Source organism: Ranitomeya imitator, chromosome 4, assembly GCF_032444005.1.
Source record: "Ranitomeya imitator isolate aRanImi1 chromosome 4, aRanImi1.pri, whole genome shotgun sequence".
NCBI classification, from domain to species: domain Eukaryota; kingdom Metazoa; phylum Chordata; class Amphibia; order Anura; family Dendrobatidae; genus Ranitomeya; species Ranitomeya imitator.
The window spans coordinates 30,897,756-30,913,814 of record NC_091285.1 but is presented as its reverse complement, the minus strand read 5'-3'; the positions used below and the strand labels follow the sequence as shown (position 1 = coordinate 30,913,814).

Here is a 16,059-nt window from a genome sequence, read left to right as displayed (position 1 = left end):
TAAAATGTGGTACAAAACGCTGATCAGGATGTCTTTTATTCTGTAGCTCCCCCCCCCCATGCTTTACATTGCAGCTCTGCTTGTTGAATCCAGTGTTAACGTTAAACTTAATGACCTGTGACATAAATATAATATAAACATCACCGGTCAGGTGCGGGTGTACGGAGCGGTCATCGGCTGTGTTATGCAGCCAGCAGCAACCGGAGCTCGCTCCGATCGCTGCTGCTTAATCATTTTAGATGCCGCCGTCTATTACTGGCAGCAGAATTTACACTGTTTGTTTGGAAGCTCCCTCCGCAGCTGCTTGTGGGTGGGTTTCATAGATTAATTCTAATGTTTAAATTGCACCCCCCCCCCTCCCCCCCACTTATCCCTATTTAACAAAAAAAAAAAAAAAGAATAAGCATAATTGTCCCCTTTAATTTGGTGGTAAATCTCTTTTACTTGGAAATTGAGGACTGTTTTTTCTAATTCCAATATTGGCCACAGGACGGCGCCATTGGCTACTTTTCCAGCCTCGGATTTGTATATAAGAGTTTCCATCATTACAAGGATCTCAGCAGGGTCTTCTGTCTATTTTTCGTGATCTCACCTCTTAGAAGTGTTCTATACACCCCGTATAATGCTTTTCCTCCTAGAGACATTATGCTATGAATCTAGGGTGAGTAGGGTCCAATTACTGGGGAAGGGGAGAGGGCACGATCAATTCCTCGAATGGAGATGCATGATCCCTGCAGGAAGGTGGGATCTGAGGAGCTCGCTACTATCGGACCCTCGTCAGTCATTGTTTTATAACCTGTCCCACTGATTTTTCCCATTAATGCCACTTTAAATCTAAGACTGGAGCCATTAATTGAGATTGAAGGGTATAAGCATCACCCCAACTTCTCAATGAGGGATCTGCTCGCTCCGGGCCGACAAAAGGAATCTGAGTGCAGAAATGAACTTTAGATCTTCCCAAATAGTCTGGGTGCAAACACTACAAAGATCAAGGAAGTGTCCAAAGTTATTTTTACTATTTTTTATTTTTTATTTTTTAGGTTAAAAATGTCCTATTTTATTCATGCTATGTCTCCGATTCTTCCGTTTTTTTTTTTTTTTTTTGTAACGGGTTCATTAAAAATGTTGCATTGTTCGCTTTCTGTAGTCTTCATGTTGCACGGGGTATTGCTGTCTGCGGAGTGAGTCAGCTGAGATTCCATCAGTGAGCTCCATAAGGGAATGGGGCCAAGCAAATCCTTGTGTTATATCCTTCTGTAAAAGTTTTTTTTTTTTTTTTTTTTTTATTAGTAAAAAAATAAAAATAAAATGCCAAATTTATGTGATTTTATTAATGATCAGTACAAAATTAAAGTCATTTTTACAGCACTGTTCATCCTGGAAGAAAAAAAAACCCAAACCAAAAAAGGTGAAATTGCAATATTTTATTTATATTCTTCAACTACACACATATTTTTTTTTTTTTCCCATTATATGGTATAATTTTTTTGGTGCCATTAACATAATAATAATTAATAATAAAAAAGCCTTTATACTGTTATCAAATAATGACTCTTCAAATGGGAGGATGAAAAAAAAAAATGATATAAAGTAGTAAATGGTCGTGTTAGACAAGGTGTTTTGACGTCCATTCTATGAGCTGAGGATGCCTCCTGCCCCCTCTATACAACTGATGGTGCGCAGCATAGCTCCATGTCATGTTGGAGCGTCCAAGTACATCCCATGCGCATCTTCCAGGCTGATGAGTGCAAAGTTGCCTCCAGTATTTGCTGATAACGTGCTGCATTCATCCTTCCTTCCACTTTGACCAAGTTTCCTGTGCCTTTGTAGCTCACACATCCCCATAAAATCAGCGATCCACCTCCATGCTTTACAGTAGGAATGGTGTTCCTTTCATCATAGGCCTTGTTGACCTCTCTCCAAATGTAACATTTATGGTTGTGGCCAAAAAGTTCAATTTTGGTTTCATCACTCCAAATTACCATGTTCCTTGTTCTCTGTTGTCTCTGTGCTGTTTTGTGTATTGTAGGCGAGATACTTTGTGGCATTTGCGCAGTAATGGCTTTCTTCTGTCGACTCGACCATGCAGCCCATTTTTCTTCAAGTGCCTCCTTATTGTGCTTCTTCAAAACAGCCACATCGCTAGTTTTCAAACAATCATTGCTACATGGGGCTGATCTATTGGGATACAAATATGTTCAAATGTTGTTGTTTTTCCTGCAGGCAAAACGTGCTGTCTTAGAAACTGCTTAAAAAAAGCATGTTTTGGTGAGGGTTTTTTTGGTGCAAATTATATGTAATTTGTCAGCAGGACGTGTTTAATAAAGTGTAAAAAAAACAAACAAAAAAAACAATAGAAATCCCCAAATCGGGCACATAATAGTTAGTTTACATGTCCATTACTGGATACGTGGGATTAGCATATAGTGTGGCCCAGATGTCTTCTCTTGTGATGACGATTCAGACAAAAGTCAGAGATGTTCTTTGTCTCTGAGATCCGACTCTGGAAGCGACTGCGTACTCCTCCCATGGTCCTCCCTCCTCATCTCGGATGCACTCCGTACCAGGGCTGTGGAGTCGGTAAGCCAAACCTCCGACTCTACCAAAATGGGCTCCGACTCCACAACTCCGACTCCACAGCCCTGCTATTCACAGCTGCAGCTTGTACTGAGCAGTGTGAGATCTCAACGGCAGGGTGGAGGGACACTGGGTTACTGTCAGGCTATGTAAGTGGGGATTTAGCAGCTGCTTGTTGGAGGGAGACTCTGAGGAACTGTCACTCAGGTTAGGTGTGTGGAGATTCAGCAGCAGCAGGGAGGAAGGACACTGAGGAGCTGTCCGTCAGTCTTTGTAGGTGGAGATTCAGCGGCTGTATGTGGGAGGAACACTGAGGAGCAGTCAGTTAGGCGGATGGAGATCCAACAGCAGGGAGGAGGTACCCAGACCAGCTGTCGGTCAGGATTGCTGGGCTGAGATTAATTTTAAACTTTCAAATAGGATTCTTCATCCATTTTGACATGGATTATCAAAGTAATTACACCAGCCTCATCAGGTCTAAGAGATCTGTGTTATAATATATGCCACTTTTATTGTGAAATCTGTCCCAAATGTGGTTTCTAATTTGTGTAACTCTGTATAATGAATTCCCTAACCTGTAACAGTACACTTGTGGCCGCGTCTCCATTACTGGATGTGATCGGCACTTTCCGGATCTGTACGGATTCCTCTGACCAGACGTTAATATCCGATCTCATGTCTAAAACATTTTTTGGCACAGCCCTGAAACATCCGATTATAAACTGGTCTTTAAAAACCATTTTCTTTGTGTTTGCAATTATATGACTGGGAGCAGTATCGGCATGAGATGCTGCAGAGGCTGCCGGCTCTTAGGTCCTGGGAGTGTTTCCGGCTGTACGTGCTCCCTGCGGTCCTGTCCTCTGATCAGTCACTGCTCTTCACCGATGAGGCCGCGGGCGCCGCTCTTGATCTTTCTGAATTTTTTTTTATCACGGCTGCTCCCGATTGTTTTGCTACACATGAGAAGGCAGCTTATTTCATTTCTTGTCTTTTTGTTTTGTTTATTACTATAGACATTCCCTTTAAATCTTTTTGTGCGTTGTATAGTGTCATTATAAAGGGACATTCCACCTTTTTTTTTTTTTTAGTAGGAAAAGCACTTCTTGGTTAATGGTGTCCCAAAGGTGACGTGAACGCGCTCTGATTGGGCAAGAAACTGATATTGATTGCTTATCCTAAGGCTAGGGTCACACAACTGTATGTTTTCCTATCCGAAAAAAATGGTCTGATTATAACAGCCGCGCCCTGGGTCCCGCCCCTGGCCGCGCCCTGGGTCCCGCCCCTGGCCGCGCCCTGGGTCCCGCCCCTGGCCGCGCCCTGGGTCCCGCCCCTGGCCGCGCCCTGGGTCCCGCCCCTGGCCGCGCCCTGGGTCCCGCCCCTGGCCGCGCCCTGGGTCCCGCCCCTGGCCGCGCCCTGGGTCCCGCCCCTGGCCGCGCCCTGGGTCCCGCCCCTGGCCGCGCCCTGGGTCCCGCCCCTGGCCGCGCCCTGGGTCCCGCCCCTGGCCGCGCCCTGGGTCCCGCCCCTGGCCGCGCCCTGACTAAAGTGGAATCCATTTTTCTCAGAGCTGGAGAATTAGAGAAAATCTTCAGATTTTTTTTCTTATTTTGACATCAGAGTGCAATGCAACTTTTTTTCACAGACGCGTAGACTTGATCTGATAATTTTGTATGCTGCTACTTATTTCTTCGGATCACTTGTTTCAAGGAAAAAAATCGAACACTTGCACAGCCTCATTTCATAACATTGATCAGAGTGCGATGAAAACATTAGACACAAATTAATGGTCTGTCCTTAAAGGGGTTTCCCAGGGATAAAATATTGATGATCTATCCTTAGGCTCGTGACAGTGACCGTAGGGTCATCGTCACGAGCCTAAGGATAGATCATCAATATTTTATCCCTGGGAAACCCCTTTAAGGACAGACCATTAATTTCAAAGGCTTCATAACCTTCTAGGCCTCATTAATCAAAGCAGTTTAAGGCTATGTGCACACGTCCGGGATTGCCGCGGAAATTTCCGTGGCAATTCCGCAACTGTGCCGTGGGTAAAACGCATGCGTAATTGGCACGCATTTTCCTGCTAAACACTAGCGTATTGCAAGCGTAATTGGCCTGCAGAATGCTAGTGTTTTCCAAGCAATTTATAGCATCGCTTGGAAAACTGATTGACAGGTTGGTCACACAGTGTTTGACAAGTGTGACTAACTTTTTACTATTGATGCTGCCTATGCCTATCTAGTAAAAAGATCTAACGTTAAAAATTATTCAAAAAAAATAAATCATGGTATTCTCACTTTCCGGTGTCCCCCACAGCCTTCCTGCTCCTTGCGATGCTCCCGTTCCCAATAATGCCTAGCGGCAATGACCTGTGATGACGTAGCGGTCTCGCGAGCCCGCTACGTCATCACAGGTCATTGCCCCAAAGCATCCCTGGGAATGCGAGCATCGCGAGGAGCGGGAAGGCTGCTGGGACGCCGGAAGGTGAGAATATCATGATTTATTATTTTAATCCTTTTTATTTTTAACAATTATATGGTTCCCTGGTCCTGGAGGAGAGTCTCTCCCTGGGTACCAACCGCACATGATCCGCTTACTTCCCGCACGGTGGGCATAGCCACATGCAGAAAGTAAGCGGATCAATGCATTCCTATGTGTGCGGAATCCCCGCGATTCCGCACAAAGAATGAACATGCTGTTTCTTTATCGCCTCTCATTGGGGGACACAGGAACCATGGGTGTATGCTGCTGCCACTAGGAGGCTGACACTATGCAAATAAAAAAATTAGCTCCTCCTCTGCAGTGTACACCCCACCGACTGGCATTAAACTCTTCAGTTTAGCTTAGTGTCAGTAGGAGGTGGACACGGGTCTTTCATTAGACCCTTATCTACCTCAATGTGCGTCGTTTCTTTTCAGGTTTTCCGGAGGGATACAGGGTGAGCAGTCACGCCTGTAGTCCCACAATACGGACTATGAGTACGGCGTGTACTGCCACCCCGTATCCTCATAGATCCCTCTCCAGGACCAAGATCCTAGCACAGAAGCGTGCTCAGAAGTCCGGTCCTGGCTCCGTCCCCCACCCACTCGCCTACCAGAGCCTGTCGGTCGGAGGAGACGAGGACGTCCATCACAGCTCCGTGGACGTCTCATTCCCCTCAGGTTAGTAACGGCGTGGGATGTTTAGGTGAGTATTTCCCCCTGGCGGGCTCTCCATTCCCCCGGGATCCTTTCTCCAGATGTCCCCCGGTCCTCCCTCATGGCGTTTGTTTTGGGGGGATCCCAGGGACAGCCACGGGGGCTGTGGCTCATTTTCCTCCGGGGCTCTCCTTCATTGGCGGCCGCACAGCCACGGTGTCTCCCTTGTGGAGTCTCGGCCTGGCGGGCTGCCGCGCCGCTCCCCCTTGCGGTCTCGCTTCTCGGCGGCCGCGGTGTGTCTGCACGGCGTCCTTGGCAGGGTGCCGTGCCGCTTGCTTTCTGCGGCGCTCCGACGCCGCCACTCTCCAGCGGCGCTCCGGCGCCGCTATTCTCAGGCGGCGCTCCGGCGCCGCGATCCTCTGGCGCCGCGATTTTCCGGCGGCGCCGGCCTCTAGTTTGGGTCCCGGCTTCTGCCGGGGCCTGCCTCTGGCGCCGCGGCCCCGCCGGTTCCGTTCGGGCAGCCTTGGCGGACTGCCGCTCTTCTCGGACTCTGCGGCGCGCTGCTCCGGCGCCGCGGTTCCCTTCTCCGGCGGCGCCGGTCTCTAATTTAGGTCCCGGCTTACGCCGGGGCCTACTTCCGGTTTCTCGGCTCCTCACTTCCGGTTCTGCGGGCGGGCTTCTTTCCCGCCCGACATACTGCGCCCTGCCCACCGGCGCCTCTGCGTCTGGCTCCACCCCCTTCCTCGTGGGTCCCTCGGCCGGTGTGCACCGCTTCTCACAGCAGCAGCACTCGCATCTTCTGTGGCTCAGCATCGCAGAATCAGCACCTCAGGGAAGTTCTCCGCCGAGGACAAGTGGGACATCTTCCAGGACCGGGTCCGTGAGTAGCTGCACTGCAGACTGACACCCCCCTCTGCCCACTGTCCCCTAACCCACTGGCATCTTCAGGGTCCCTAAAAATGTCTACCTCTAAAGGGGGCCGCTCTCGTCCCCCTACCTCTTCATCTTCTGCCTTAGTCACGTACTTTGCATGTTCGTCCTGTAACAGCAAACTTCCCTCAGGTCAGTCCTCCCCGCTGTGTCAGTCCTGCAGCAACCCGATTGTTCCCACCGCCCAGGATCCCCCGGCTGTTCCGCCCGAGAGTGATCCCCCCATCCCAGGCTGGGCCGCTTCTCTGTCAGAATCGGTGGCCAATTTAACACGGGTGTCTCAAACCCTGGTGTCCGCGCTGGATCGGTTACCCCTGCAGACCCCTGCAGTGGCCAGCGGGTCGCAGGAACCGCCGCCTGAGCCCTCCTTGATTAGCCACAAAAGGTCCAGACAGCAACGTCGGTCTGAGTCCTCTTCGCGTTCCATCTCGCCGCACGGCCCTCCCCCGCGGTTGGTGTCGCACCGTTCCTCCTCCCCTGAGTCAGGCGAGGCTTTATCTGATGCGCCCTCAGAGGAGATGTCGGAGTTGGATCCTAGCCAAATCGCCACCATGAGTGAGTCGGTCCAGAACCTCATTCGGGCTATAAACCAAACCTGCGGCATTAAGGATCCCTCTACGGAACCCGCAGATCAGGCGGTTTCGTTTAGACGGGCCAAACCACCTTCAAGATTTTTTGCCCCTCATCCTGAATTCGAGGAAATCCTGACCAGAGAGAGAGAGAATCCGACCAGACGTTTTCAGAGGGGAAAACGCCTGGGGGTGTTATATCCTTTTTCACCAGATCTTACCGCCAATTGGACGGTCTCTCCCTCGGTGGATCCACCTGTGTCCAGGCTGTCCACCAACACGGTGCTCCCACTGTCCGGCGGAGCGTCTCTGAAGGACTCTAACGACAGAGTTATAGAATCCTTCGCAAAATCTGCCTTCGAAGCGGCTTCAGCAGCGCTATGCCCGGCCTTTGCTTCCACTTGGGCCTCAAAATCCATCTCAAAATGGGCCAAGGATCTGCGGCGAGGTATCCTGGACGGGGCTCCTCCCGCGCAATTAGCGGAACTTGCCAACCAGATTTCCCACGCTGGTGAATACCTGGTTTCCGCCTCCCTGGATGTCGCGTCTTGTGCGGCTCAGGCTTCCAGCAATGCCGTTGCCATCCGCCGGACCGTTTGGCTCAAGGCCTGGCAGGCGGACTTGTCCTCCAAAAAGTCCCTCACTAGTCTGCCCTTCCAGGGCTCTCGTCTCTTTGGTTCCCAGCTGGACCAGATCATTAAGGACGCCACTGGGGGCACAAGTTCCCTTCTCCCCCAGGCTAAACCTCGTCGCCCTCCTCCTAGACGGCAGTTTCGCTCGTTCCGGTCTTTTCGTCGCTTCGCTGCGTCAAACTCCTTTTCCCAGCAGCAACAGAGGCCACAGGCACGTCAAGAGAAGAAGGCGGTGTCCTTCAGGCCCACTCCGTCCTGGCGTCCTCGCTATTCCCAGGGTAGATCGTCCAGGCCCAGGACTGGAAGATCCACTTCCGCATGACTCTCGGCAAGACTCCAGCCCAACTCCCAGGTTGGGGGGCCGTCTTCTCCGTTTCAGGGACGTCTGGATTTCCGCAGTAGAGGATGCATGGGTCAGGGAAGTTGTGTCTTCGGGATACAAAATAGAGTTCGCCTCCCGACCCAGAGATCGTTTCTTCCAATCTCGTCCTCCAAAAGATCCCGCTTTGGTTCCGGGCTTCTTCGCAGCCATCGCTTCTCTGCTCAAATCCGGGGTAATCGTTCCCGTCCCAGAAAAGGAACGGTACACGGGTTTCTACTCGAACCTCTTTGTGGTACCGAAAAAAGACGGCAAGGTTCGTCCCATTCTGGACCTCAAATTGTTGAACAGGAGGGTTCGCCTGAGACACTTCAGGATGGAATCCCTTCGTTCAGTAATTGCTTCCATGGAGGCTCAGGAATTTCTATGCTCTATAGATATCCAGGACGCCTACCTACATGTTCCAATATTTCCCGGACATCACCGTTTCCTGCGCTTCGCAGTGCAACAAGATCATTTTCAGTTCGTCGCCCTGCCGTTCGGTCTCGCAACCGCGCCAAGGGTGTTCACGAAAATCATGGCGGCGCTGATGGCCATTTTGAGAGTCAGAGGCTTGGTTCTGTTTCCATACCTCGACGACATCCTCATCAAGGCTCCGTCCTTTGCTCAGGCCCACGAAAGCTTGTCCATTGTTCTCGACACCTTATCCCGTTTCGGATGGCTGGTCAACCGGAAGAAGTCCTGCCTTATTCCTTCTCAGCGCATCATCTTTCTGGGCATGCTCTTCGACACTCGTCAGTCCAGAGTCTTCCTTCCCAAGGACAAGAGATCCACCCTTTGTCGGGACATTCTCTTGCTCCAGGGTCCTCGGCCTCCCTCCCTCCGATCGGCCATGAAGGTTCTGGGGAGGATGGTAGCTACCTTGGAAGCGATTCCCTTCGCCCAATTCCATTCTCGACCCCTTCAGCAAGCCATTCTGTCTCAGTGGGACAGGTCGGTCTTCTCCCTGGATCGGCCGATCAGACTCTCCTTTCGGGTCAAGCGGTCTCTCAACTGGTGGCTGACGTCTCCTCTCATCTCCCAGGGCAGGTCCTTCCTTCCGGTTCACTGGCAGGTGGTGACAACAGATGCCAGCCTGATCGGCTGGGGTGCGGTTTTTCGCCACCTGACAGTTCAGGGCCGTTGGTCGCTACAGGAGTCCGCGCTGCCGATCAACGTCCTCGAAATTCGGGCCATCTTTCTGTCCCTCCGCCATTGGGAAAGGATTCTCAGGGGCCTTCCAGTCCGGATCCAGACGGACAATGCCACGGCTGTGGCATATGTCAACCATCAGGGGGGGACTCGGAGCTCCTTGGCCCTTGCCGAGGTGTCCAAGATCCTCCTTTGGGCAGAGGCAACGGTTCCGGTGATATCCGCGGTGCATATCCCCGGCGTAGAAAACTGGGCCGCCGACTTCCTCAGCCGCGAGGGTCTCGCGGCGGGGGAATGGTCCCTGCATCCGGAGGTCTTCCATCAGATTTGTCTTCGATGGGGAACTCCGGATGTGGATCTCACGGCGTCTCGGATCAACAGGAAGGTTCCACAATTCGTCTCCAGGTCACGCGATCCTCTCGCAGTGGGCGTCGATGCTCTGGCCATTCCTTGGTCACAGTTCGAGATGCCCTATCTGTTCCCACCCCTTCCATTACTTCCCAAACTGTTGAAGAAGATCAAAGCGGAAGGGGTGCCGGTCATCCTGATCGCCCCGGATTGGCCCAGGAGAGCTTGGTTCGCGGAGCTCGTCAACCTTCTCGCGGACGCTCCCTGGCGCCTTCCAGACAGGCCCGATCTGCTGTCCCAGGGTCCTATCTGCCACCCGAATTCTCGGTCGCTCAGTTTAACGGCGTGGCTGTTGAGACCGCGGTTCTAAGAGCGTCCGGCCTTTCGGACCGGGTCATTCACACCATGATTCAGGCTCGGAAGCCTTCGTCTTCCAGGATCTACTACCGCACCTGGAAGGCCTACTTCCGTTGGTGCGAGTCCAACCGCGTGCCGCCTATGGTTTTTTCCCTGCCTTCTCTTTTGGCCTTCCTTCAGGCAGGACTGGATTCGGGCCTGGCTCTTAGTTCCCTGAAGGGTCAGGTCTCTGCGCTTTCCATCCTCTTTCAGAAGACCTTGGCCTCTCGGCCACAGGTTAAGACCTTCTTTCAGGGGGTAGCCCACGCCGTCCCGCCGTACAGGGCCCCTGTGGAGGCATGGGACCTAAACCTGGTACTGGACGTTCTGAAGGTTTCTCCCTTTGAACCTCTTAGGGAGATTCCTCTATCAGTTTTATCTTGGAAGGTGGCCTTTCTTGTGGCCATCACGTCCATTCGCCGCGTTTCCGAGCTGGCGGCACTGTCTTGCCGCCCTCCGTTTTTGGTCATTCACCAGGACAAGGTGGTCTTCCGACCTCCACCTTCTTTTCTTCCTAAGGTGGTTTCCACCTTCCACCTCAACGAGGACATCGTTCTACCTTCCTTTTGTCCAGCTCCGACTCATCCTCTGGAGCGATCGTTGAACAAGCTGGACCTAGTCTGGGCAGTGAGGATTTATCTGGATAGAACATCCTCTTTCCGGAAGACGGATTCATTTTTCGTCATTCCTGATGGCACGCGCAGAGGCCAGCCGGCTTCTAAAGCGACTATTGCTCGCTGGATCAGAACGGCAATTTTGGAGGCTTACCGGGTCAAGAACAGAGTGCCCCCTCCTGGGATTAAGGCTCACTCTACCCGGGCAGTCGGCGCCTCCTGGGCGGTGCACCACAGGGCTTCCGCCCTACAGCTTTGCAAAGCGGCAACTTGGTCTTCCATCCACACGTTCGCCAAATTTTACAAGGTCCATACCTACGCATCGGCGGACGCCAGCCTAGGCAGAAGGATCCTGCAGGCGGCAGTGGTGAGTCCTCTGACCTGATGGAAGTCTGTTTTCCCGCCCTTGGGACTGCTTTGGGACGTCCCATGGTTCCTGTGTCCCCCAATGAGAGGCGATAAAGAAAACAGGATTTTTGGTTGCTTACCGTAAAATCTGTTTCTTGGAGCCTCCATTGGGGGACACAGCACCCTCCCAATGTTTTTGTTATATGTTCTCTGACTGTTCTCACGTTTACAGTTCTCAAGTTTGTGGTTATGGTTTTTCAACCTTGTTCTTTCTCCTACTGCTTTCTCACTAACTGAAGAGTTTAATGCCAGTCGGTGGGGTGTACACTGCAGAGGAGGAGCTAATTTTTTTATTTGCATAGTGTCAGCCTCCTAGTGGCAGCAGCATACACCCATGGTTCCTGTGTCCCCCAATGGAGGCTCCAAGAAACAGATTTTACGGTAAGCAACCAAAAATCCTGTTTTTTTTCCAGAATGCGATTCCACCGCGGAAAAAAAAACGCAACATGTGTACAAAAATTACGGATTGCATACTAATAATAGGATGCTTTAATGTATGCGTTTTTTTAATCACAAAAAGCGCAAAAAATACTGAACGTGTGCACACAGCCTAACAGTAAGACTGTGTATTGCTCCTAGCAACCAATCGGAGCTTGGGTGTCATTTCCTAAGCTGCTGTGAGAAAATGAAAGCTGAGTTCTGATTGGTTGCAGGGGGAAACAGACAGTTTTACAGTGGTAGTTTGGTTAAATTAGGCCCACTGAATTTTAGGCCCAAACTCTGGTTGCTATGGGTAACAAAGAGAGTTTATCCGTCAGGGACACCAGTAAATTGCCACCCGTTAATACTACACTTGCTCGTAATGCGGGATTTGAATGGAAGCAGGGAGGTACAGTTTTGTCATTGCGTTGTGTAGGTTTGTTGAGGATGAATATGGGAATGGGGGCACCCAAACATGGCACCCCCTCTAGAATCGCGTCATCAGCCAAGCTTTATCGGCCACATCATTCATTTCTGTACCTAATATTTGGTGCAATCACCTCCCCCAACAACAGGCAAAATCCCAAAGATGTCCGCCAGGTTCTGGTGAACGTCCCCCCAAATTTTTTATTTTTTTTTCTTTTGTTTATTTTTTACTACCACACTTATGTTCACATGCCGTAGTATTTAACCTCCCGCACTAAAACTGATAGCAAATCGCTTTTAATGGCTTCCACTATTGTGCTGCCGACTCCGCCAGATGACCGGGGTCTTACAGCAGTCAAACGAGTGCCTGAAAATGATTCCATCAAGCGGCGCGGCATTCACATAAGCAAATGTCACTAAATGATAACCCCCCCCCCCCCCCAAAAAAAAAAAAAAAACCCCACAAAACTATACATTTTCATTTTTTTAATCCGATAGGCGATGGGTGTCGAAAGTGACCAAGAAATTGTCCAAATGATCGGAACAGAGGAGCACGTGATGGCGGCTTTTGGGCCAAGCTTGGAGGAGTGCCAGAAAGCTCAGATCTTCACCCAGCTGCAGGTGGGATTTTTTTTTTTATTATTATTATTTTTTTTTTTTTTATGTATGTTATGTTTGATTTTTTTTTTTTTTTTTTAATATTTACTTCTTTATTTCTCTTTGTGCTGTTGGTATGCAGCCCGCAATACAAAGCCTAACAAGGTAGAGAGAGAGAGAAGCTCAATTACAAGGCTTTTACGTTGGGCTTAACACTAAATAAAGTTTTATTGTTTTTATTTTTTTTACGCTTTTGATGTGACCCGGTTGAATAGCCTGAAAATACTACATGTGTTTCCAGTTATAGCATTTTTTTTTAAAGATGCAGAAATTTGTGTTTTGAGACATTTGACTTTGAATGATTTCATTTCTTTTTTGACAATTTGTCTTTGACCAAGTTTTTGATTTCTGCAATTCTGTTTTCCCCCACAGTTTTCTGGACTCTTGAAATGTCCTGTTTGACGCTGTAAAAATATTAAAAAACTGTAAACCCCCTACGGGCCCTACCCAAAAAAAAATCAACAAACTTCTATCTAAGGGGTGTCCCATTAGGACTGACAGTGTCCTTATGCCATTTGCGCTGGGGTCCTGGGTTCTAATCCCACCTAGGACAACATCTGCAAAGAGTTTGTATGTTCTCTCCGTGTTTGCGTGGGTTTCCTCCGGGCACTCCGGTTTCCTCCCACATTCCAAAGACATACTGATAGGGATTCTAGATTGTGAGCCCCATCGGGGACAGTAATGATAATGTGTGCAAACTGTAAGGCGCTGCGGAATATGTTAGCGCTATATAAAAATAAAGATTATTATTATTATTATATGATGGCTTGGATATTGATGTTGGATTCCTAATTAGCCAGGGAAGAAGAGCGCTTCTTTTAAAGGGTTTGGCAATTACTTGGTTAACTCACTCTGAATCCCTATGTTTTCCCCTTGAAAAAAAAATGACACCTATACTCTCCTTCAGTGCTGCCGAGGTTCCAGCGGTGTCGGCAGTGGCTCTCCTAGGAATCGCGTGATATTGGCCACAGGGATGGTGTGACATAAGTGTCATGCAATCTCCGGGAAAGTCTGTGCCAACACCGCTGGAACGGCGCCGGCATCGGAGGTTATTATGGGTGTTCTTATTGTATAAGAGGGAAACCTATTGATAGCAAAGGGGTTGTCAGAGTAGTGGACAACCCCTTTAAAGGGATTTTCCATCTTGTTAGTACTTCCTCTCACACAGACCACACAATACTCCTGTTAAACTAAATATAAAGTGGACAACCCCTTTAAGGACTTAATTCTGCAGATACATGTATCTACCGACAGTCCTTTGTTTGAAGAAAGTTTGTCCAAGCGGAACGATCCCTTTAAATCTAGAGCAACATGGCTTCCATTTTTTTTCCCTTTAAGAATGTAAAGTCAGGAGCACAGATGCAATTAATGCAAACACAGCTGGACTTTTTGTTTAATGGAGGAGGCAATATTTTGCCCCTGCAATGACCAATGTCTTTTCCCCTTTTATTACAGGCTTTAAAGTATATTGGTATTAAAGTGAGAAGGCAGAGGATGTGGGGAGGAGGACCCAAAAAGTCCCGAGTGGATGAAGCTCGAGAGCTTCTGGCGTCGACCATACTGGCTCATGTGCCGGTACGTAACCCAATACTGACTGATGGTTAGCGTACTATCTTATGGTTCTGTCAATTTTACCTCTTTTGGTTATTTTCTGGTTTAAGATGGTAAGTTATCCTCTATTCAGTGGATCACTGGGTCGGATCCCCCTCCCAGCGATCTAGAGAACAGGGCTCTGTGGAGATCGGGCATGCTCACCGCTGCACAATTCATGGTCTATGGGACTGCTGGAGATGGTAGAGTACTGCCCGTGACCCCCAATGGTCAGTAAGTTATCCCCTATAGTGTGGCTAGGAGTAACATAATATCTTTAATCTGAGGATAATGCTGTTTGTCCAACTTACCGAGAGCATGGCTACCAGAAGAAAGTAAACTGTATTTCTCCCAGGAGCCGCCGGCTTTCAGTCTTAGAGGTGTGCATGGAGCCGCTACAGTCACCCCTCACAGCATTGTGAGCTGTAGAGTCAAGCATGGCCCCAACTTTTGATGGACATCTAGCTTTAAATAGATGTGCTGCAGAACGAGCTGTCAATCAACATACTCGGGGGTTGCTTACAGTCGTGTGGTGATGTAGCCGCTCCAGGCACGCCTCTATGACTGAAAGCCGGCGGCTCCTAAGTCAACACAGAAGGCTTGGCGCCATAATCTGTTTTTAGGTCTTTGCATGAGGTTTTTTTGGGGTCATAATCTTTTTTGATCAGGCAGAAAAAAATGGTGCCACGTTCCATATTACTCAAATGTTCTCTTTCCATAACCATTTCTTCTATGGGAGAATATATAGGTAATATGAAGCCATATATATCGGCACACAGTGTGCCCACAGCTATGTAATATGGAGCCGCGGGTGCTAGATAGAGCCTCTGCGCACAGCCCCATAGATATATTAAAGGAAAACTATCTGGGTTGTACTTTTGGATTTTGTGGGTTTAATGTAAAGCTTGTGAATTTTGGCAATGGAGCTACGGTATAACTTTAGTCGTGTTCTTTTATTCCATAGGTGAAGGAATTCAACTTCAGGGCCAAGTGCATCTACACGGCGGTGATGGTCCGGAGAGTTATCTTGGCTCAAGGCGAAAATAAGGTCGACGATCGAGATTATTATGGGAACAAGAGGTTGGAGCTGGCAGGACAGGTAGAGTCCGTTCTATAGTTCAGGGCATAGAAATAAATGGTGCAAGACAGATAAAATACAATAAATGGCTAGTAAAATTAACCTAGTGTTTCCCAAACTTTTTAGCCATGAGCACCCTTACTAAATAAATAAATATATAGATCTAGATATATATATATATATATATATATATATATATATATATATATATATATATATATATATATATATACCGTATATACTCGAGTATAAGCCAACCCCCCTAATTTTGCCACAAAAAACTGGGAAAACTTATTGACTCGAGTATAAGCCTAGGGTGGAAAATGCAGCAGCTACCGGTGAATTTCAAAAATAAAAATAGATGCTCCATACTGTTCAATATTGCCCCATAGCTGTGCCATATAGTGCTCTGCACCGTTCATTATTTCCCCATAGATGTACCATAGAAAGCTGTGCCATATAGCGCTCTGCACCGTTCATTATTGCCCCATAGCTGTGCCATATAGTGCTCTGCACCGTTCATTATTGCCCCATAGCTACCATATAGTGCTCTGCACCATTCAATATTGTCCCATAGCTGTGCCATATAGTGCTCTGCACCGTTCATTATTGCCCCATAGCTGCCATATAGTGCTCTGCACCGTTTATTATTGTCCCATAGCTGTGCCATATAGTGCTCTGCGCCGTTCATTATTGCCCCATAGCTGCCATATATTGCTCTGCACCGTTCATTATTGCCCCATAGCTGTGCCATATAGTGCTCTGCACCG

General features: G+C 49.0%; 1 protein-coding gene across 1 annotated transcript in view; it reads left to right on the top strand.

Moving 5' to 3' along the window:
- POLR3B (RNA polymerase III subunit B) overlaps positions 1–16,059 on the top strand; it is a 144,588-nt gene that overhangs the window by 17,693 nt on the left and 110,836 nt on the right. The window contains exons 10-12 of the mRNA XM_069763464.1: positions 12,463–12,585; positions 14,077–14,196; positions 15,176–15,310. Coding sequence (XP_069619565.1) covers positions 12,463–12,585; positions 14,077–14,196; positions 15,176–15,310 — 378 coding nt within the window. The remainder of the gene's footprint in view (positions 1–12,462; positions 12,586–14,076; positions 14,197–15,175; positions 15,311–16,059) is intronic.